The sequence below is a fragment of the Alexandromys fortis genome, unplaced genomic scaffold, assembly GCF_014885135.2.
Source record: "Alexandromys fortis isolate MF-2015 unplaced genomic scaffold, M_Fortis_MF-2015_v1.1 scaffold_203, whole genome shotgun sequence".
NCBI classification, from domain to species: Eukaryota; Metazoa; Chordata; class Mammalia; order Rodentia; family Cricetidae; genus Alexandromys; species Alexandromys fortis.
In genome coordinates, this window is record NW_026068080.1 from 2,355,590 (window position 1) to 2,377,459 (window position 21,870).

At 45.1% G+C, this 21,870-nt stretch overlaps 1 protein-coding gene across 3 annotated transcripts; it reads left to right on the forward strand.

The window, feature by feature from the left end:
* The first annotated feature begins 867 nt into the window (after positions 1-867).
* On the forward strand, positions 868-21,180 carry Bnip3l (BCL2 interacting protein 3 like). Of its 3 annotated transcripts, none has more exons than XM_050121854.1 (6): positions 868-1,058; positions 10,241-10,424; positions 14,259-14,331; positions 18,953-19,056; positions 19,170-19,319; positions 20,616-21,180. In XM_050121854.1, the coding sequence occupies exons 1-6, from the start codon at positions 962-964 to the stop codon at positions 20,662-20,664; spliced, it is 657 nt and encodes a 218-aa protein (XP_049977811.1). In that variant the 5' UTR covers positions 868-961; the 3' UTR covers positions 20,665-21,180. The 3 variants fall into 3 exon arrangements, with proteins under 3 accessions (XP_049977811.1, XP_049977813.1, XP_049977812.1); XM_050121856.1 differs by lacking the exon at positions 868-1,058 and adding an exon at positions 1,326-1,426; XM_050121855.1 differs by lacking the exon at positions 868-1,058 and adding an exon at positions 9,461-9,559.
* Positions 21,181-21,870: the final 690 nt, after the last annotated feature.

Here is a 21,870-nt window from a genome sequence, read left to right on the forward strand (position 1 = left end):
TTTTTTTTTTTTTTTTTTTTTTTTTTTTTGTCTGTTTGTTGTTTTTTTTTTTCGAGACAAGGTTTCTCTGTAGCTTTGGTGCCTGTCTTGGAACTAGCTCTTGTAAAGCAGGCTGGCCTCCTCGAATCCACAGAGATCCACCTGCTTCTGCCTCCCGGGCGCTGGGGTTAGAGGCAAGCACCTCCACAGATCGGCAAGTGTCAGGGTTTGGGTAAAATCTTTTTGTTTGTTTGTTTTGTTTGCTTTTGCTTTTTAATTTGTCTTTGAAGGTAAGGGCTTGGTGTAGAGCCTAGGCTGCCGGGAACTCGCTATCCTCCTGCCTCAGCCTGCTGGAGGGTTGGAATGACAGGTGTGCGTCACGCCCAGCTATTATTGATTCTTCGTCTCTAGGATTGTGTGTTATCTTTGCAATTAAAATTTCAGAAATTCCAGCAAGGTGATTCGCTCCAAGGTACTTCACGTGGTGTCCTGTGGGAGGCAGGGATGGATGTTTCACCAAGGGGAGGAACTAGGGTTTTCTGCTTCTTTAAAGCCAGGCTTGAGTTCTTACGTGTACGCTGCAGGCGTGGGAGGGGCTCCATTCACGCCCCGCGCTTCCGGGGTGCACTGCCCTCCCTCTGCTCGACACGACGCCAGCTACTTAGCTCAGTCCTCCTGCCTAGTGCGACTGACAGTCAGGAATTCGTTCCCGGCGCAGGTGTCAGCGCTACTCCGGCACCCGCAGGTCCGGACCAGCCCTCGAATGCCCCGCCCCAGCTCGACCCAGGCACGCCCCCTCCCCGCCCAGACCCCGCCCCCCGCTGCCTGTGTTGTCATCACGTGGTCCGGGAGAGTCCTGATGTCACGCGGGGAGGGACTGCGCAGGCGCAGAAAAGGGGGCGGGGGGACTCGACTTGTTGTGTTGCTGCCCGAGAGCCGGATACTGTCGTGCTGCGGCCGCGGCGCTCCCAGTCACCCGACCATGTCTCACTTAGTTGAGCCGCCGCCACCCCTGCACAACAACAACAACAACTGCGAGGAAGGGGAGCAGCCCCTGCCGCCTCCCGCCGGCCTCAACAGTGAGCGCGGGGCCGCCGGGCTCGGCGGAGGGATGGGGGAGGAGGAGCCGTTCGGTCGCCGCCGCCGCCGTGCGGGAGGGGAGGGGGCGGGAGCAGACGGCAGCGCCATTGGTCGAGGCCGAGGCTGCGCGTGTGACTGACAGCGGCGTGCTCCGCTCAGGAGCCGGCGCTCGGCGCTGGCTTGCGGCCTGCGCTCTGGGCGCTGAGGCTTAGGGTCGCGGCGGGCGTCGGAAGCGGGCGGGCGGCGCGCGCAGCTGAGGGCGGCGGGCTGGAGCTGGCGGGCGGAGCGGGTCTGGGGACGTGCGGCGGGGACGCCGGGAGATGGACGCGGCCGGCCGGGCGTGGCGGGTGGACGTGCGGCAGCGCAGGTGTGCGGGGCTCGCCTGCTTCCCCCACGCCAGTCCAGCGGTCACTGAAGTTTTGTGTAGGGTGCTTGTTCCGTTCCCCCCCCTTTTTTTCCCCCTGAAAATTTCCAAAGTTTCTTAAGTTAGTTTTTATTGTTGTGGTTAACCATGAATTTTTATTTTATTTTACTACTTTTCTGTTTTGAGACAGTCTCGTGTAGCCCAGGCTGGCCTCGAACTTGCTGTGTGGCTGGTGATGATCTGAACTCCTGATCCTCCTGCCTTCCACCTCCCAAGTTCTGGCATGACAGCCACCATACCAGGGATTTTTCGAGTGTTTTTTGTGTTAAATGGATTGAGTGCCCAGCACATCCCGCACATCCCCTCAGATCACACTCAGCTGTCGGCAGTGGACTTCAGGAAATACAGTCAACAACACAACAGACCCAGGGCAGAGGTACTGGCAGTTGAAGGCTGCCGGTCAGGATGGAGTTGCAGTCAAGTGTAGTGCCCTTCTAACAGATACCTTGTCCCCAGAGTGTCCCCTGTTGTGAGATTGACTGCCCTTCTTGCCCAACCTTTCTGTATGTGCTTCGTGTCTTATGAAAGAGGTAGTGTGTGTGGGGGGGGTTGGCATATGGCAAGACTAAGTTTAAAAGCCATTTGGATGCTTAAAGGTCAGGCAGTGTCTTTCATAAGAGGGGCGCTTCAGGCGTAGCCAGAACAGTTTGGTAAGAGCTGTTGCTCAGCCTCCAGGATGGGAAGAACATTTATCTTCGCCCATTGTAGTGGCACATATCTGTCATTCCAGCACTGTCGTGGGCCCCAGAGTAAGACTGTCTCAGGAAGCAACAACCCCCCCCCAAAAAAAAGTAAATAAAAAGAAATAAGATATTTTAAGGTGCTCTGCCCTGTCCCGTCTTTTTGATAGGCCTCGGTCTCTAAATGCTGACTTTAAAAAAGATTTAGTCAATGTGTAATTAAATGTTACTCATATCACATAATACAGAATTAGATTTTTTTTTTTTACCCATCTTTAGCATACATTTTTAGAAATGGTTAGGCTAAAGAGATCCCTGGTCTGTGTTACTTGTAGAAGCGGTGGCTCTTGTTTTGAGTCCCCATAGAGCTTTCAGGATCCTTCTCTCGTGTTGGGCATGCTCATTTCTGTGTGTACCTTCTGCCTGGGCCAGTCACCTTCTGCTTCTTCTTTAGTGGTTCTTTACAGAAGCAGGTGAAGCCCCAACCTCTGTGTGATACCAGATGTTCTTTGAGAAGTCTCCTAGACAGAAAGTATTATACCGGGGCCAGGCTGCACTTCTCAGAGTCATCAGAGATCTGCTGGGTGATGCCAGGTTTAACTATTGGCCTGGCCTCTTCTTTTGTTTGTCTTCTAAAGCTCATCACATAGCCCTGAGTTGAACAAAACAAGCTTTATTGATTTCGCCGAGTGATTTTTTTTTTTAAGGCGCTAAGTGAAACAACTTATTCAGGCATCTAATACTATCTGAATTCCTGATAAGTCCAAGTATTTTGCTGGCTGCAGTTCCACAATTGTTGAAAACAGGAGCTGAAATGAATGCAGATTATTTCTGGCTTGAGATATTTGTCTTTAGTTTAAGGGTCATGGCAGAGGGATTTTTGTATGGATGTGCCTGCATGTATGCATGTGCTCCATGTTCTTGCCTGGTGCCCACCGGGGCCAGGAGAGGGCATCAGATTCCCTGGTACTGGAATTGCAGATGGTTGTAGTAAGCTCTATGTCACGCTGGAAATCAAACCCAGGTCCTCTGGAAGAGCAGACTCTTCTTTTAATTAACTATTGAGTCATCTCTCCAGCCCCACAGCAGAGGGTTTTTTTGTTTGTTTGTTTGTTTTGTTTTTCGAGACAGGGTTTCTCTGTAGTTTTTGGAGCTTGTCCTGGAACTAGCTCTTGTAGACCAGGTTGGCCTAGAACTCACAGAGATCCAGTCTGCCTCTGCCTCCCGATTGCTGGGATTAAAGGCGTGCGCCACCACTGCCTGGCTCCACAGCAGAGTTTTAATAGCAAATATTGAAATTTCTTAAAGATTAATTTAAATTACCTATGTATCAAGTGCAGATACCCATAGAGGCCAGAAGAGGGCTTTGGATCCTTGGGAGCTAGAATACAAACTGAGGGGTTGGGAATCAAACTCTGGTCCTCTAGGCTGGGTGGTGGTGTCACATGCCTTTAATCCTAGCACTCGGGAGGCAGAAGCTGGAGGATCTCTGTGAGTTCAAGGCCAGCCTGGTCTACAGAGCTAGTTCTAGGACAACTGGGGCTGTTAACTCAGAGAAACCCTGTCTCGAAAAACAAAAAAACCTCTGGTCTTCTGTAAGAGCAGTGTATGCTCCTAACAGCTGAGCCATCTTTCCGGCCCAAATTGGTGATGCATATGGAACAGTGAAACTTTTCTCCGATTCTGTTGTTTACTGCTGTGGTGGGACTGTTCAGTTTTATTACAAATTGGAAGACAAATACCCAAACTTCTCCCAAAGTTAAAAGAATGTTTCCAGTTACTTTTCTGATTAAGAAAACTGTCAAGTTTCTCAAGAGATGAGTGAGACACACTGCAGAAATGTCATAAGGAACATCAGAGTATTGTAATTCTTGTGTAATTGGAGTTACTGCCTTTCCTTTTGACAACTCTTCACAGACCGTGCCCTTGCTGTGGCACTGCCTCGCCAGTCTGTAGCGTGCTGTGCCCACAGTGCAGAAGAATGCTGGGGACTGTTACAGGGTTATCTGGGGTCCTAGCATTAAGTACCTAAAACAAGCAGGCAGAAGAAAGGCTCAGAGGACCCCTAACTTTGTTCCAGTGACATCAGAAGCCTTGAAAAGTTGGAAGAAAATAACTGTTTCCTGTGATATGTAAGGATTTAATTGTTGGTGGACGCTTAGGGTCTGCAAGCCAATCAGTTACTGGTCAGGAACTTGTGTGCCCACTTCTGCCATTCTAGAAGATTTCAACTAGATAATAAGTCAGCATGGCTTTGTGCAAACCAGCACAAAGGAACCACTTCCAAAATGTAAACAGTTCTTTGACAATAATAGCTTCAGGAAGAGTACTGACTGGAGGTGATTTCCTTTTTTTTTTTTTTTGTTTTTGTTTTTGTTTTTTTCGAGACAGGGTTTCTCTGTGGCTTTGGAGCCTGTCCTGGAACTAGCTCTGTAGACCAGGCTNACGTTGGAAGTCAAACCCCAGTCCTCTAGAAGAGCAGGCAGTCAGTCAGTACTCTTGACTGATATACTATCTCTCTAGCCCCAAATATCTACATTTTTTTTTTTTGATTTTTCAAGACAGGGTTTCTCTGTGGCTTTGGAGCCTGTCCTGGAACTAGCTCTGTAGACCAGGCTGGTCTCGAACTCACAGAGATCCGCCTGCCTCTCCCTCCCAAGTGCTGGGATTAAAGGCGTGCGCCACCAGCGCCCTGCTGAGGTGATTTCCTTTGTGTGTTTCTTGGATGACGTGAAATCTTTACTGTGTTTCTTTTCCAAGTAAGAGGGGACTTCGTGAGGATTTGGGCCGAGTTAGCACATTAAGAGGACCTGATTGTAAATGAGCAATTTAGGTGGAGAGAAGGTGTGTCATTTGTCTGTTAAGACATAATCCTAGCACTGGGAAGGCTGAAGCAAGATCCGTGGCCTAAGGTAACCTAGAGTGAGGTTCCAGGGCAGCCTAGGCTTGTAGTGACAGTAATAAAAGAAACGAGCCCCTCCACCTGCTTCCTTTTTTTTGTCTCATATTCAGAAGATAAAGTTAATGTTTTAAAAGTTTCTATTTCTAGCTGGGCATGGTAGTGTATTCCTTTAATCCCAGCACTCAGGAGGAAGAGGCAGGAGGATCTCTGTGAGTTCAAGACCAGCCTGGTCTACAAAGGGAGTTCCAGGACAGGCTCCAAAGCTACAGAGAAACCCTGTCTCAAAAAACCAAACAAACAAAGTTTTTATTTCTGTTATCAACACAAGATTATTTAGTTTTGCTTTAAGACTTGGTCTTCTTGAGTTTGTAGCAACCCTTCTGCCTTGGACCCCCCCCCCCCAGCCAAGATTACAGGTGTGAGCTACCACACCCATCTAATGGATTCCTTATAAGGAATGTGTACCTGACTTTCCCTGTGACTGTGCGTGCTTCCATAGAGAGTATTTCTGGGGTCAGGGAGATGGCTCCATCATTGAAATGCTTGCAAGCATGAGGATTTGAGTTCCCCAGAGCCTATACCAGGCATGATGGTCCACAGTTGAGATCTTGGCTTTGGGGAGGCAGAGATGGGTAGATCCCAGCAAGAAGGCCTGCTGGCTAGCCAGCATCATCTAATTATCAACTTTTAAGTCTGTGAGAGATCCTGTCCCAGAAAACGAGGAACTGCCTGAGGGTGACCTTTGACCTCCATACATACATGCAATCATACAGATACACATGCACACATACTTAAATTGTCTCTAAAAGACTGCTGCTGAGTTAAGAATAACTTTTAAAGGCTTTTGTTACATATAGCCAGATAACCTTTCAGAATGTTTCCTCAAGCCCTCAGCATAATAAAATATTTGGAATATAGTCTTCTGGGTAACTACTAAGCATTGTCATTGGATAATGGTTAAAAATGTGATGTCTTTATGGAAAGTGAGATTCTAAGTAGCTGGAGAGCGAGTACTCAATGGTTAAGAGCATTGACTGCTCTTAAGAGGGTCAGGTTTGATTCCTAGCACCCATATGAGGCTCGTGACTGTTAACTCCAGTTTACAGGAGCTCTGACACCCTTCACAGGCACCAGGCATCCATGTCGTGCAGACATCATGCAGACCAAACACCCATACACATGAAACTGTAAAAGAAAATTTTAAAATGAGATTCAGGATATTCAAAGGAATGCGCACATACTAACAGTTGAAAGGCACATCAGAATTTTAAGTGCAAATCGATACTTGGTCAGTCAGTGGTTCTCAACTTTTCTAATGTGGTGACCTTTTAACACAGTTTCTCGTGTTGTGGTAAACCCAACCATAAAATCCTTTCTTGCTACTTCATTACTGTAATTTTGCTACTGTTATGAATCATAGTGTAAATATCTGGTATGCAGGCTGTCTGATATACGGCCCCAATGGGGTCATGACCCACAGGTTGAAAACCATGACACAGAGGACCATATATACAGTACAATTCCAGTTGTTTATTTAAATTTTTTTTCAGCTGGGTAGTAATGGCACAATTATTTAATCCCAGCACTCGGGAGGCAGAGGCAAGCGAATCTCTGAGTTTCAGGCCAGCTTGGTCTACAAAGTGAATTCCAGGACAGCCAGGACAGTTGCACAGAGAAACCTTGTCTTTGAAAAACAAAACAAAACAATTTTTTCTTTTGAGGCCAGCCTTGTCTACAGAGTGAGTTGTAGGACAACCTGGGGTACATAGAGAAATCCTATCTCAGAAAACTATAAATAAATAAATAAATAAATATTTCTCTTTATTTTTTTAATTTTTATTTTATGTACGTTGGTGTTCTGCCTGCATGTATGTCTTTGTGAGGGTGTCAGGTCCCGGGAACTGGTATTATAGGAAGTTATAAGCTGTCATGTGGGTGCTGGGAACCCAGATACTCTGGAAGAGCAGCCAGTGCTCTTGACTGCTGAGCCATTTCTCCAGCCCCAAAAAATATCTCATAAGAAAAGCAATAAACTTGCAGAAATTTCCATGTGAAACTATTCAAAGTGATTTCCTCTGGACATAGGAATGGGAACCAGGTGTAGTGGTGTGCAGTCCTATACTCCCAGCAGACACAATGTGGGATGCTGAAATATACCTGGGCTACATGAGACATTCCCAGAAAATCAAAATCAAAGCTTTGGTTATATATACAGAGTTAGAGTACCTGTTTAATAGGCCTGCTGCACCTGTGTTCAAGTCCACAGCACCAGAAAAACAACAAAATAAAGCACTAGAAATAGGAAGGAGAGAATAATTATTAGGATTTTGTTTTTAAGATTAAAAAAAGAGTTATGTGTGAGTGTTTTGTTTGCATGTGCCTGGTGCCCAAGGGTTCCAGAAAGAAGATATGGGATCCTCTGGAACTGGAGTTATAGATGGCTGTGAGCCTCCATGTGGGTACTGGGAATTGAACCTAGGTCCTCTCCAAGAGCAGCTAGTGCTTTGAACTGCTGAGCCAGCCCTCCTGCCCTGAGTCTTAGTTTTATGTGCTGACATTTCTGTGTTCAAGGAATATACTTTTGTAATCCAGTGATTTTGAAGAATACTTACCATAGTGACTAATCTGTATGTGGCAATTAATTCTCTGTAGTTTTCTGTGTGCGTTATTTGTGCCATCTTAATAATTTTTTTTATTTTCTTATTTTAATTTTTTTTTCGAGATAGGGTTTCTCTGTAGCTTTGTAGCCTGTCCTGGAACTAGCTCTTGTAGACCAGGCTGGCCTCGAATTTACAGAGATCTGCCTGCCTCTGCCTCCCGAGCGCTGGGATTAAAGGCGTGCACCACCACCACCCAGCTGTAATTTTTTAAAATAGATATAGCTGTTATCACTGTTTACAGATAAGGCAACTAAGACACAGAGGCTAAGGCACCTGATTGGGTATAAGCTGTAAGCATTAGTATGGGGTGTAACTTCAGCTGCGCTGTTAACTGTGGCGCTGGTATATGACACTCCAATACATTCTACTTTATGGTGGGAATGGGGGCATTGTACTCCCGACTGTTGCAGGCATAGCAGGAGTCACTTTTAAACCTTTCTAGGTGTGTCTTCTCAAGTTCCTAATGTTAGGGTAGCAACTGTTTACGTTTAATGCAGAAAATAGAGTTGGTGTGGGCTTGGAAGTCCTTCAGTGAAGTGAGGAGCACAAACCCAGGTTCTGTGGGCACCATTCTTTGATTAGATTCTCTAAGCACATGTTGATTGTCCTGTCTGGAACCCTTGGTCCTTAGTGCTCCTGCCAGAGCAGCCCTGGGCTTTGGTTTTGTTTATTTTGTTCATTGGGCTGTCTGTCTACAAGAACCAATCCCATTGGTTTTAATAGACATTTGAAAACCCTAGAAGCAGTGGGAATAGGGAAAGATTGTTTATTCTCTCTGTCCCTCCATCTAGAATATTTTACAGAGCTCTAAATTTAGATGTGCTCTGGCACATTCGTACCCACTCCAGGAGCACTCTGAATATTTAATTAAACTAGATCTCTCTAGTGATTCTGGTTTTATTTGCTCTTCTTCCTGTGTTCTCAGCCATGCCCATCTTCACGTAGGTGTAGCATGAGGCCAGGTGCTGTTGTGTGCCTTTGTTGTTTGGAATTAATTGGTGATTTCAGGACTGCTGGGGGGTGGGCTGCCTTTGATGGAGAGGACAGGGCAACTCTTTAGCAACAGATACAAACTCCATAACATATAAGTGAGTGTCTGCTGTTTGCTGGTTGTTGATGTTGCTGGGTAGTTCTGACACTTCTGGGGAGTAGATCCCCTCTGTTACCAGCTCTGTCGACTGGTGAGATGGAGAACGAGAAGGGTTAAAGTGCCGGGAGTCCCATTCCTAGCTAGGCCTGTGAACTTCTCCCTCAGGTGAGCTCACCCTCCTGCTGGATCTGGTGTCACTGCCTCCTTTAGAGTGCATTTTAGGGTTTGAGGTGTTGTTTGGCCATTCTGACGAATCTGCTAAGAATTTAGAGATTTGGCCATGCTCACCTGCTTGGTTACATTTTGGAGGTTGTAAGGTTTTGGTTTGGGAGGGATTTTGTATGTTTTTCATAGCCCAAGTCAGACTCAGACTGGCTCTTGATCATCAGTCATCCTGCCTTCACTCCCAAGTGCAGGTCTGAGCACTGTCTGGCTGTTGGTCACACTTCCTAAAGTGAAGTGCTGTGCAGAAGCGATGTAGAAGATCTCTTTTCTGAGAAGTTGATTAATTGGCCAGTGTTACTGATGCCTATTGAGCTTATTGGACCAATAAGAATCTTCAAGAACACGCGTCTTAGAAAGGCCCGTCCCCTTCCTATGGTCCCACCCCCTTCAACTATTTATCCCAAACTTCTCTGTAGCCCATCTGCAGTGGCTTCTCCCTCCTCCACACACTCAGGACTTAATGAAAACCCTAGGAAGTAGAGGTCCTGGGAGAGAAAAGAGAAGGAACAACCTGATAAGGTATGTTCAGCCTGGAAGAGAAAACTTAAAAGTGTGGTGGGGGAAGGGGAGACACGTTGGTGGTCTCCCTCCACCCCAATTTTTAATTTTATTTGGTTTCTTCAAGGACCAGATGTATTAATGCATGCTCTGGGTTTGGGAACAAATTGAGAACTTTTTGATTAAATTTTGGTTTTACTTTAGGAGCTTTTCAGTTTGTGTTAGGAGACAGCTGTCATCCTGTTAAGATGGGCTGTACGACAGTGCTAAGTCATCTGGTGATTTAATTAGGTGCAAATCCTGTGGCACCCATGGCAAGTCGTGTATGTGTAACTGAGGTGTTAAAGGGATGCCTGTCTAGTAAAGGAAGAGGCATATAGTTTTTGAAGAAGAGCCCGAGTTTTCACCAAAGTGTTGATTGGACATAAATTAAGCTTTAACCAGAAAAAAAAAATTGGCAGGAAAGCCCGTCTTCTATAATTTTAGATTTCTACCTTCTGGGCAGGTTTAATGCATGAGTTCCTTTGGGAGCAGAACAACATGGATTCTGACTTTCTGTGTGTTTATTTTCTTCAGAATACTTTGGCTTCAGTTTGAGTCGAGTCAGAATTCTTATCTGAACTCAGCATATGGACATCTGTGTGCACAGGAGGGATTTCAGCCCCACTGTGGTTATGACTTGTTATCTGACCTGTCCAACAGGTTCCTGGGTGGAGCTACCTATGAACAGCAGCAATGGCAATGATAATGGCAACGGGAAGAATGGGGGGCTGGAGCACGTCCCTTCCTCTTCCTCCATCCACAATGGAGACATGGAGAAGATCCTTCTGGACGCACAGCATGAGTCGGGACAGAGCAGCTCAAGAGGCAGCTCTCACTGTGACAGGTATGTGAAGGCTGATGGTGTAACTCAGTTGAGTGGGTAGGAAGGTAATTTTCATGAGGAGAAGGCTCATTTGCTTAAGTAGTCATTAAGAGAATAGGCCTCCAGATTTATTGTACCATGCATGTTTAAACTAGATAGCTAGGCCAGGCACTTGGGAGGCAGAGACTTGTGAGTTCAAGACTAGCATGGTCTACATCTCGAGTTACAGGCCAGTCAGGACCTTATGGTGAGATCATGTCTCAAGAAAAATTAAAAACCGAATAGCTAATGGATAGGCACCTGAGTGCTCACTGTCACCTCTCCCCCATTATCATTTTTATTCTCAGACTGAATTGTTTTCAGATGTTGATCAGTTTCAAATTGAGTAGCAGGCCAATAGATGGCTAAGCTGATAAAGGCACTTGCTGCTAAGTTCTGTAGACCTGCTTTTCATCCTGGGTCTCACTTGGAGCAAGGAGAGAACTGAGAACTAACTTCCTCAAATTGTCTCCTGGCCTCCACATGCACATCCACACACACAAACTAAATGCAATTTCAAAATCAAAATGAAATTTAGCATCATTAATGTAAACTTACAGAGTTAATCTGAGTTTCCCATTTTCCTTTGTTTTTGAGGTCGTGTTATGAGTCACAGTAACATTCTCTCTCCTTCTCTAGGCAGCCAGAGGTAGGGCCATGTGGCCTTTTTGCATCCTTCACAGTAACAGGCTGGCACTCGTGGGGCACTCAGTAAATGCTCTGCTCACAGGACCTGCAAGTTGATGGAGGTTCCAGTCATGTCTGTGTGGCTCTCAATAAGCAGTGTGCTGAGGTCCATGCAGTCCCTCTGAGGAAATGTTACTTACATCTCACTGCATGGCTCTTTGCCTCTGGAAAGCTGAGCCTTTTTTCCCTGTAACTTCCTGAGAGACTAGGTATTAAATAACATTAACAATCGTAAGCTGAATATAGGTAAGACATGCCTATGGTCTCGTCACTCAAGAAGCTGAGCAGGAGGATTGCCATAGGTTGAAGGTCTACCTGAGCTACATAACAATACATAATGATAACCCATCTCCAAAAGTAGTGAGAAGTTCCCTGCAGGGTGATAGCCTCATAGGATGCTCGATGCCACAATGGTCTGGCTCATTTGTAGCTGGCTGATGATTCACCATGGTGAAGATGTGCGTGCATGGGAAGATTGAGGGGCATTTAAAAATGGGAGAAGCAGGGTGGGTTATATCTACAGGAGTAATTTTGTCTATAGCACATGGTTAGCCTCTGAGAAAATAGAGAAAGAAGTTAAACCACATCTGACTTTCCCGCATGCCTTATGACCCAGTACTGTCTTTAAGGCAGCTAGAAGACAGGTCCGATGGCTGTTGGGCACAGTGAGCACCCTGCCACCTCCGTGTTATCTCTGCCTTGTTGCCATGTCTCCTGTCACAAGCAGAAGTGAGCACATGGTTCTTTCTGGACAGTTGCTATCGGTTCTGGAGGCTGCAGCACTGGGCTGCCTTTCAGTAGTTTTGTTTGTTTGTTGGTCTCTACATAGTCCTGGCTGCCCTCGAAATCACAGAGATCTGCCTGCCTCTGCTTCCTGAGTGCTGCAATTAAAGGTGTGTGCCACCATGCCCAGCCAGAATAAAGTTTTATATCTAGGGACTTGCTGAAGGATTTCTAGAGCTTTCTCTGAGTTTCTGGTGTTTCTGTCCTCTGTAGCCTATTTTTGTACTTGTGCATGCATGAGCCTGATCATTGGTACTGTGTGTACATGATTCTGTTGTTCCCAGGGTGCTAAGAAGTCGTTTGCTTGTTGGGCATCCTGTTTAGCTTATGATGACAGTGATGTGTGTGATGAACTATGACTTCATCTTCCCGGGGTCAGCTTAGTTCTGGTTCCTGAATATGAAGAGGAATAGCAGAGGGACTTTCCGGCCATCTAGTCTCAGTGAGACAGTGGGTTCCAGGTCCAGCTAGAGACACTACCTCACAAAATAAGATGGAGAACAGTAGAGGAAAGTAATGAGAGTCACTTGTAACTTCCACAAGGACGTGCACTTACACCTGCACACACATGTATACACCAGACATGCATAGCACTACAGTACAGCAGAAAAGGGGGCTTCAAGATTCGTGTGATTTGACTTGTGTTTGAAGTTATGGAAAGTGTTTCTTATCAGTGGAGGAGTTTTTAGGATTGTTGGATATAACCTCAGCTGATGGACATGTTCTCTTCTCTCCCCTTTCCTTTCTGTCTTCTCTTCCCCCCTACTTTCTGGTCTTGGTGCTGAGTGCTGAACACAGTGCCTCTAGCGTGCTGGGCAAGAACTGCTCTGCTGACTGCATCTCCAGCCCTCTTGTGACTCTCTGGTTTTGGGACTGCCCTGCTGAGTTGCACAGGCTGGGTGTAAACTTGCTCTATAGCCTGGGCAATGAACTTGAAAATTCCCTGCCCCAGGGTCTAGAATAGCTAGGATTTCAGACTACACCACCAGGCCTAGCCTGTTTTAAAGATGTTTTGTTTAAAAGTTATCCCATGTCAGGTGTGGTGGTACAAACCTTTAATCCCAGCACTCCAGAGAGGCACTTGGGTCTTTCAGTTCTAGGACAGACACTGCCGTGGTGGTTAGAAGATATCCCAGCATGCCTTACTTTGTGTTGTATCCTGCCGTCCCAAGCAGTTTCTAAAAGCGCAGTGTGGACCTATTCCTAGAGCTCCTCCTTTGCCTGTCAGTGCAGGACAAACATATCACTGTGCTTTAACAGGCTCCCCAGCTGAACCTGAGAGGAGCTGGGCTCTAGGCTTGATGGCATTCCTAATCTTCAGGTGTGAACTGCTTACCAGTGAAGAAGGGAGCTTTTCTCTAACAAGATTGGTATCAACAGCACAGTACAGAGGGAAAACAGCCCTTCTGTGGGCTTATCGACCTATCAATTTGACTGTCGGGCCTGGTCATCGGTATGAGACTGGCCCTTGATGACATCGTGTTACCAGCACAAAGACAGCGGCCGCACAGGGAGCTAGCATAAGTCATGCAGCCCCGACCTTCACCATTTGTCTTTTATGCACAAAACCCATATTCTGGTTGGCACATTTCAGTTAACAAGAATTGAAACTACAGGAGCTAGAAAGCAAGATTAGTACATTTAGGGACTTTCTTGGCTCCTGGAATTATATGCTTTAGGTTTTTGATGGGTTAGGTCTTTGCTCCTCCTGTTTTGGCGGGTGTTGGGGCCTGTGTGCTGGATTTTAAGGTCAGAATGGTGCCTCCAGCATGTCGTCAGTTGTGCTAAGGTTTGGGAACTTGTTACAAAAGAACTCAGTCTGGATTTTGAAGATCATGTCCCCATCATTGGACAGCAGTGGAACAAGCACGTGTGGTGCTTCTACATCTTCAGGTCCTATGTTGTGGTTGTCACTGTGAAGGCAGCATTCCCACTGACAGGCTGAGCTCTGTGAGATTACTCCGTCACACTGTGCTGCTTACTCTCAACATAGGATTTGCTTCTTTGGTATTCGATAGACTTTAAGATTTGCTCCTGTTTCAGAGCTATCTTGCTGTAACTTTCATTTTCTGTTTTTCAGTAAATTCTTAAGATGTGACAAAACAAGAATTAAAACTACTGAACTAGGCTGGCTAGATGGCTCGGTTGGTAAAGGTGATTGCGTCAAGCCTGATGACCTGAGTTCTAGTCCCAGGAGCCTATGTGGGGGGAGGGGAGAATAGACTGCCAGTTGTTGTCCACTGACCTTCACATGTGCACCAGGAAATACTTGCACACACAAACATATATGCCCAGAAGAATAAAGTATAAAAAACAAAAAATAATGTTAAGTTTTTTCTCTCCTAGCCCTTCACCACAAGAAGATGGACAGATCATGTTTGATGTTGAGATGCACACCAGCAGGGACCATAGCTCTCAGGTGGGTGTGTGTTTTATTTTGGTTTGGAAAACACACAAGAGTCTCTAAAGTTTGTTGGCTAAAATAGGGTGCTGGGCTCCAAGCCTGATTACATTTTACCAATGGAGTGTTTCTCTAACAAGATCGGTGTCTGTAGCCCAGAGTACAGCTCTGTCTGTGAGCTCATGGACCTTCGACTGTTGGGCCTGGTACCAGTTGTATAAGGCTGCTCCTTGATGCTATAGCAAGCATACGGGCAATAAGTGAAGACGGGAATTCCTTGTTTCTTGAATTTTCTATTGTGCTAACTCTTAGAAAGTTACTGATGATGCCTTATTTGTGGTGTTCCCTCACGGCATAAGCACAGGCTGCTGTGCTGGAGCTGTGTGTCTGTGCCATGCTTCTAGTCTTCTGCCAGAAGACTGCACCGCTTCTCCACACCTCACTACTCTGCCTTTTGCTTTTTTCTAAAGCTGGAAAATCCATGCAGTCCACACTGGCTCACTTAAGCTCACTTTAGCTGCTCACATGCTGAGACTTGCAATACTAGTTTACTCTGTGTCATGCACTTTGTTGTCTAAAGAAGCTTGGTGATAAATGGCTGAAATGAAATGTTTAAATTCTGGCTTGTGTGTGTGAGTTTGGCCATATGCAGGATGCTGTAACTGGTGTGGAAAAGGCACATGAAGTTCATGGCAAGGAGGTATCCCCTGGACAGAAGAGAGGAGAGAACTGATACTCTGTTGTAGCGGGTCTTTGGTCTGATTGATTTTATTTAGACATTTTCCAAAGAGTGTCTTCAAGAGTACTACTCAGTTGGGAAGCTCTATGAACTTATTCTTTTTTGTTTGTTTTTGTTTTTCGAGACAGGGTTTCTCTGTGGCTTTGGAGCCTGTCCTGGAACTAGCTCTTGTAGACCAGGCTGGCCTCAAACTCACAGAGATCTGCCTGTCTCTGCCTCCCAACTGCTGGGATTAAAGACGTGTGCCACCACTGCCTGGCTCTCTATGAACTTATTCTGAAGTCAAATAAGTGACGCCATGCATCCTTGCTCCATGAATTGCTGTTTCAGGCTGTGCAGAGTCCAAAGAAAGGCACCAGCTGAAGCCAAGTCTTTCCTGAGTTCATTTTCCTTCAGAGCTCCATTTCCCCCCACCCCCCATGGGTATTTCTCCTCTTAGCTCAGTGAAAGCTAGGTGTGCAGCCCTGACTCAAGAAAATGAGTGTGATCAGGCCCATGAGGTCACTGAATTTAACTGCAATCTTAGGACTGAATGCAGCCATTATAAAATTGGAAAGAAATCAGAGAGAGAGAGAGAGAGAGAGAGAGAGAGAGAGAGAGAGAGAGAGAGAGAGAGAGAGAGAGAGAGAGAGAGCGCGAGAGAGCGCATGTGAGAATAAGATAGTCTGAGGTTGACTTTAAGCAGGGGATAAGCCATGCTATCAAACTGACCAGTGGGGACAAGCATGGGTTTTTGCAAGTAGTTGGATGCCTATAAAGACAAAGTTGGGTCTGTGGAGTAAAAATTTTAAAATAAAGGAGATACATTAGTAGATGCTTTATATTGCATATAAAGCATTTATATTTTTAAGATTGAAGAAGTAATTGAAAAGCTAGTCACTAGGGTTTAGGAAAATGAGTTTCATGAATGAGAAAGTTTTTTGTTAGAAAGTTAAGAAGAACTGGCTGAGGCTGTCCATTTTCTTTATGTGTGTCTGTGAGGAATAAATGAGATGTCATGATCCAGCTTTACCCAGAGAAGTTAGGAAAGACACCAGAACTTACTAGTATGTTCTGATGCTAATAAGTTTCTCAGTCCAGCGGAGGGACAGGGTAATGTTACTCTACTGGGGAGACGGGGAGACAGACACTTTGTCCTCATGTGGTTATCACCTAAGATGACAAAGCAAGTCAGTGTTTGAGCCATGACTGAAAGCAAACCTGAGCCTGTGATCCAGTCCTTCACTGAAACTGACCTCTGAGGGGAGTCAGTCCCTAGTCAGGAGACTAGGCATGTGAATGAGCTGATGGGTCTGCAGAGCCGCAGGGTGGGGATTCCTAAGCAGGCTCACCAGTGCAGTGTTCCTCTTCCTCAAAGGTGATGGGACCCATGCGACTCCACAGTGTAGTAAGAAATAGACTCAGTCTCATGCAGACTTATATATAGTCCATGATGGCATTGTTTTTTAGGATGAGCCCAGCATGGAGTTGCTGTCTTTGGAAATAGCCTCCTTTCTGTCTTGTGAGACTGGTTTATCTGTACATGGATACAGGCATGCAGTTTAATACCCCTATTTAGAGACCTAAAGAGAACTGGAGGTGGGCCAGATAATGAAGAATTAAATGGTAATAAAATAAAGACCCACTCACCCCACCTCCCAGGACTGTTTGCGGTGGTTGAGGGAAGAACAGAGTTATACATGGTTAGATGAGGTGCCCTTTTGCCATATTTTTTTAATTATAGGAAGATGATTCAAAACCTCAAAATGGGCCAAGCATGATGTGTTTAGATCTTTATTGTAGTTTCTGAATTCAGGAGGCTGAGAATTTTAAGATCTGAAGGCCAGCCAAGGCCATAAAGAAGCCTGAGGCCAACATGGAGTGTTTGGTGAGGCTGCTAACCATCTCTCTCCCAAAACCCTGGGATTGGCAAGTTTAAGATTAATAAAGGAAATGAACTATAGTAAACATTAAAGTAAGTTGAGAAATATATCTGTGGATTAAAACAACTGTATGAATCCAAAGGTAACTTTGCTTTAGTCCTCTGGAGAAAATTCCATTATCTTGAAAAATTCAGAGCACAAATCTCACATTGTTTTCTCTGAAAAGGATGAAGTATGAACTTGTTCAAAAAAATCTGAACTAAAACAGAAGCACTTGGAATCCTAGGAGGCCCAAGGAGGAACTAAGCAGAACAAACTGTTATAAGACTGGCATGCAGTTACTGAGGCAGAATCTTTCTAGCATGTCAGAGGCCCTAGGCCTAAGTCTCCAGCATTGCTGAAACCAAACCAAAAGAATCAAAGGGCCATCAAGGTGGCCTAACCGCCTCAGTTGCAACCCCATATTGGAGCCCTGGCACCCCATGGTGGAAGGAGAAAAACAGCTTCTGCACAGGCACCACCCCTCATAATAAATACAGATACAAAGGTAACATCCAAGGAATGACTGTAGCAGGTTGAAGACTCAAAAACGCTGTACACAGGCTGCTCAGCGCTTTCCCTGTGGCTGCTGATTCGTTTCTGCCTGAGATGACTTCAGGGTTACTCCAGAGAGCCAGCTCATGATTCTGAGTAATCTCAGTGCCTGCTGGAAAGAGCTCAGTCCTAAATGCGGCATTGTGCTATTCAGTGGAATTTGCCAACTTCAGCAGAACTAGATAAGGGGCATGCTGACAAAGGGACACAAACATCCCCTGAGCTTTGACCTGGATTTGGTAGTAAACGGGTGTTGTGTGTAGAGCCAGGCTTAAGCTCCCTTCCCAGACAGCTGAGTCGCTAGGAGGTGGAGCTGTGGAAAGTATCCGTGAGTTGGCCAGGTGTTTGACCTCTTGGTCAGAATCAGAGTGTTCAGTAGTGTCCACTGTGGAGTCACAGCCTTACAGCTAATGTGTCATTTTTAGGAATTTCTCACCCCTTTAGTTTCTGTTAAAAGAGAGTTTGCCGGGCTTGAGTGTAGAACCCCAGCACTTGGGAGGTCAAAGGCCATCCTGGGCTACATAGTGAATTACAGGTCAGCCTAGGCTACAGAATAAGACACTGTCTTAAAGAACCAAAAACAAGAAAAAGCTTGTGGAAATATAATTTTTTTCTAGCCTGACATCTCAGGTTTTCACTAGCAATAAAAAGAATATTTTTCATTTATTTAATAGATGTTAACTTCTGACTCACTTCAAAATAGATTATTCCTCCCAGTAAAAAATTAGTTTTAGAATCTTAAGAAACATTCATTCATTCCTCTTTAAAAGCAATCTCCTTTCAGAAAGTGAGAAACATGGTTCTATGAGTGGGACCTTTGGGGCAGCTTGCCTGGGCTGGAAACCAGTGGCCTCTACCTTCAGTTGTGAGGCCCTCAGCAAGTCACATAAACCCTGCCCTCTTCAGTAGAATGGAGTGCAGCAGTTTCTGTTTGGGGATTGACCAAGGTCAAGATCAATGCATGTGAGCAGCTTGAGTAGATGCTGCTCTTGCAGGTGTTTGGCAGCATCATGATTTACCACATCTCTGCCAACTTTTTTATCGATTTATTTCCACGTCTTTTTTTGGTATGTTCTCTTTTTTTTTTTTTCTAGTTCTAAAAAATTAAATGCAATTGAAACTATGTACAGTGTGGGAAATATAATGTTGAGAGGGACGTAGCGAAACCCCACTGTGCATCCTCAGGTTCAGCAGCAGCAACTCCGTGGCTTCCTTACATCTCTGAAGAGGGCTTTTGCAGGGCACAGCCTGTCCTTCAGTGCGGCCTCCATCCTGCTCACTTCTCATCCTGGGATGCTTTTAGGGCAGTTTTGAGCCCATTCCGAAAATAGGCTGCTTCCTAAATAAAGACGCATGACTTTAGTTTGTTTTGTATTAAAAGAATTGTTTATCCTTTCCTGCTTTTCTCTTGTTCTTCCCTTCTCACTGTTTGAATTCTTTTTAGTCAGAAGAAGAAGTTGTAGAAGGAGAGAAAGAAGTTGAGGCTTTGAAGAAAAGTGCAGACTGGGTATCAGACTGGTCCAGTAGACCCGAAAACATCCCACCCAAGTAAGTGCTGCTTTGTCTTGGCGGTGAGTTTTATGTGCTTGTCTGTGGGACTGTGTAGTCCCCAGGACACGTGCAGCACTTGTGTTCTGAAACCAGACTGTCTTCTTCTCCAGAGAGTTCCATTTCAGACACCCTAAACGTGCTGTCTCTCTAAGCATGAGGAAGAGTGGAGCCATGAAAAAAGGGGGCATTTTCTCTGCAGAGTTCCTGAAGGTCTTCATCCCGTCTCTCTTCCTTTCTCACGTGTTGGCTTTGGGGCTGGGGTAAGTACCCTGTTGACAGTGCATTACTTAATGGTGGTGGGTGGCAAGGTGTTGAGAAGAAAAGAGCCGTCTGCCCTGCATCCTTCCCTGGGCACTACTGCCCAGGATTACTTTTAAATTTAGCTAATTATAATTTGTTATTAAATACAAATGTAGGAATAAATGCAAAATGGTTTCCCCCCAGATGGTAAAACACACTATTGTGGAGGATGATTCTTGAATATGCTGGTAGGCTACTGTAGGTACTGTCCTTTTGTGGTTTTTTTTTTTTTTTTTAACTTTGTGGCATTTATATTCTAAAGTCAGCCTCATGTTTACTTAATTCATTAACTTGTGGCATGTCTTTTCAATCAATGCTTTTCTCCCTTGATTTGAGTATTTAAGAAAATACACTTCTGAAAGATTTCAGTTTGTAAGCATTAGCTTACCTGCTGCATGCACTCTGAGCATGCCCAGTGAGTCGTTTTCTGTGTCTGGTGCATGGAAAGTGGATCATCCCTGATCTTGCTGTGAGTGGCTCAGCATAGCAGAGGGAAGTGTCTGCTCTGGAGCATGGGCGTGTGGGCATCTTTCCCTGTCTCCTTGGTAGAGGATCTGCTGGTAAAGACGGGACAGTGGAGTGAAAGGCACTGTGGAGCTTGGGAGGACTCTTAATATCTGCCACCTGTTCACTTCATCTACCATAGAAAGCTTGGTTTGGGGGCCTCGCAGTGTTTCTTGCTTTCATGTATCTTTAAACTGTTTTTGTTGCTTTAAGTTTAACTCTTGCTACAGGTGAATGTTTTTAAGGGGCTTAAAAATTGCTATTACTAATTGAGGACTGTGCTGCTTGTTCTCCTTGGCTCTGCTTTTGCTGTGGAAGGGGTCATTTTCTTGCTTGGTGTTGGAAAGTCATGTTAGATCCCATCTTAAAAACACTGTCTATGACCTTCTCTCTCAATCTGAACTAGCAATAGAACCTTTTATCCACATAGAAACATGTTGGGGCTGGAGAAGACTGCTTTGAAAGGGCCTCTTTTTCCTAGCTTTACCTGGTCTTGACATCACTGCCCTTGTGATTCCAATCCTGACTTAATGACAGAATCCTATGAAATCATCTGGACTGAGCTAGTCAGTGGGCTGTAGCTCAGTGGGAGCATGCTTGTTTAACAGACGGGAGAAAAGAGTGGTGGCTCAGGGAGTCTGGGAAGAGTGCGCTGAGGCTCTCAGATGTTTACCAACTAGAGATCACCCTATGGACCAGGCTGGTGTAATTGTGGAGATAGATGGAACATGATACACTCTGCTTCCTTTCAGCATCTATATTGGAAAACGACTGAGCACACCTTCTGCCAGCACCTACTGAGGGAAACGAAAAGCACCTGGAAATGCGCGTGGCCTGTGAAGTGGTGTATTGTAGTTTGAATTTGAGACCTATTGTAAGCATGATCCCCAACCTACAACCCTATTTTTACATACCCAATCCCAGTAACTCTCAAATCCAGTATTTTACTCAAACTCTGTTGAGGGATTTTACTAACCTTCTTCCCTTTTTGGCCTGTAAGACACTTTAGAGATTCCTAACAGAATTTCCTGTCGTTTAGAAATTTGCAAGGGCTTTTTTCAGCAATGCCACCAGCAGATTATAACCTTGTCAACAATGCCATCATTTCCTCTTAGTACCACCAGAATCACACCTGCATCATTCATGCTAGAAGCTGAATTCTAGCCATGCAACTACATCTCTTTCTAAATGAGGTCAGGTTTGCAAACAGTACTATAAAAGCTTTGTTTAGTTTTTGTTTTCCAGAACAAAAACAAGCTTCCCTAAGCTTGAATTTATAGTTATTAAAAACAAAAGAAAACCAAACCAAAAAAAAAAGCAAGACATAAGGAAAAAAATATCCTGGGCAATAAAAATTACTTTAAACCAGCTGTGGAGCCGCTCTTTTCCTAAGCCTCCTGTTCCGCCTTCAGTTCGTAGGAGGCAGCCTGTATGATGACAGATAGGATATAGAAGAGTAGAACATGCTGGCAGATTTTAGCATTAGGATGTTGCAATGCTATCTTTTCTATGATAGAGAATCTTTATTTCTAAGGAATGCCTCAGATCTAGACATACACGAAATTGCTTTTGAGATTTTTGTGCGTTTGGTATTTTCATTTGTTACCTGCATGTGAATTTCTCATGACTTTCTTTACTTGTCTTTCTAGTTTCTTTCTTTTTCTTTTTTTCTCAGAAGAGACTTGGAACGAGTCTGATTCATGGTGTTAATAGAGGCTTCTTGTTTTAGGAAGCTTTGCTTACACCCTGGAGCCTTTACACTCTGAAGAGTAACTTCAGAGTTATTTCAAACACTTGTGTAACTTCACACAGCAGATCTGGGGTGTGGGAACAGTTGACAAAGTTCTGGAAAGATGCCATTCATTCTTTGTGGTCCCTTACTTCCTGTTGCTGGCTATGGTCTTCCCAGTGTGTCCCTAGGATCTCCTAGGCCCTGGTGACTTTCTCATGCAGTTGTCTTTTCGGTTCTGTCAAACTCCTGATGTTCCGCAATACTCAGAAAATCCT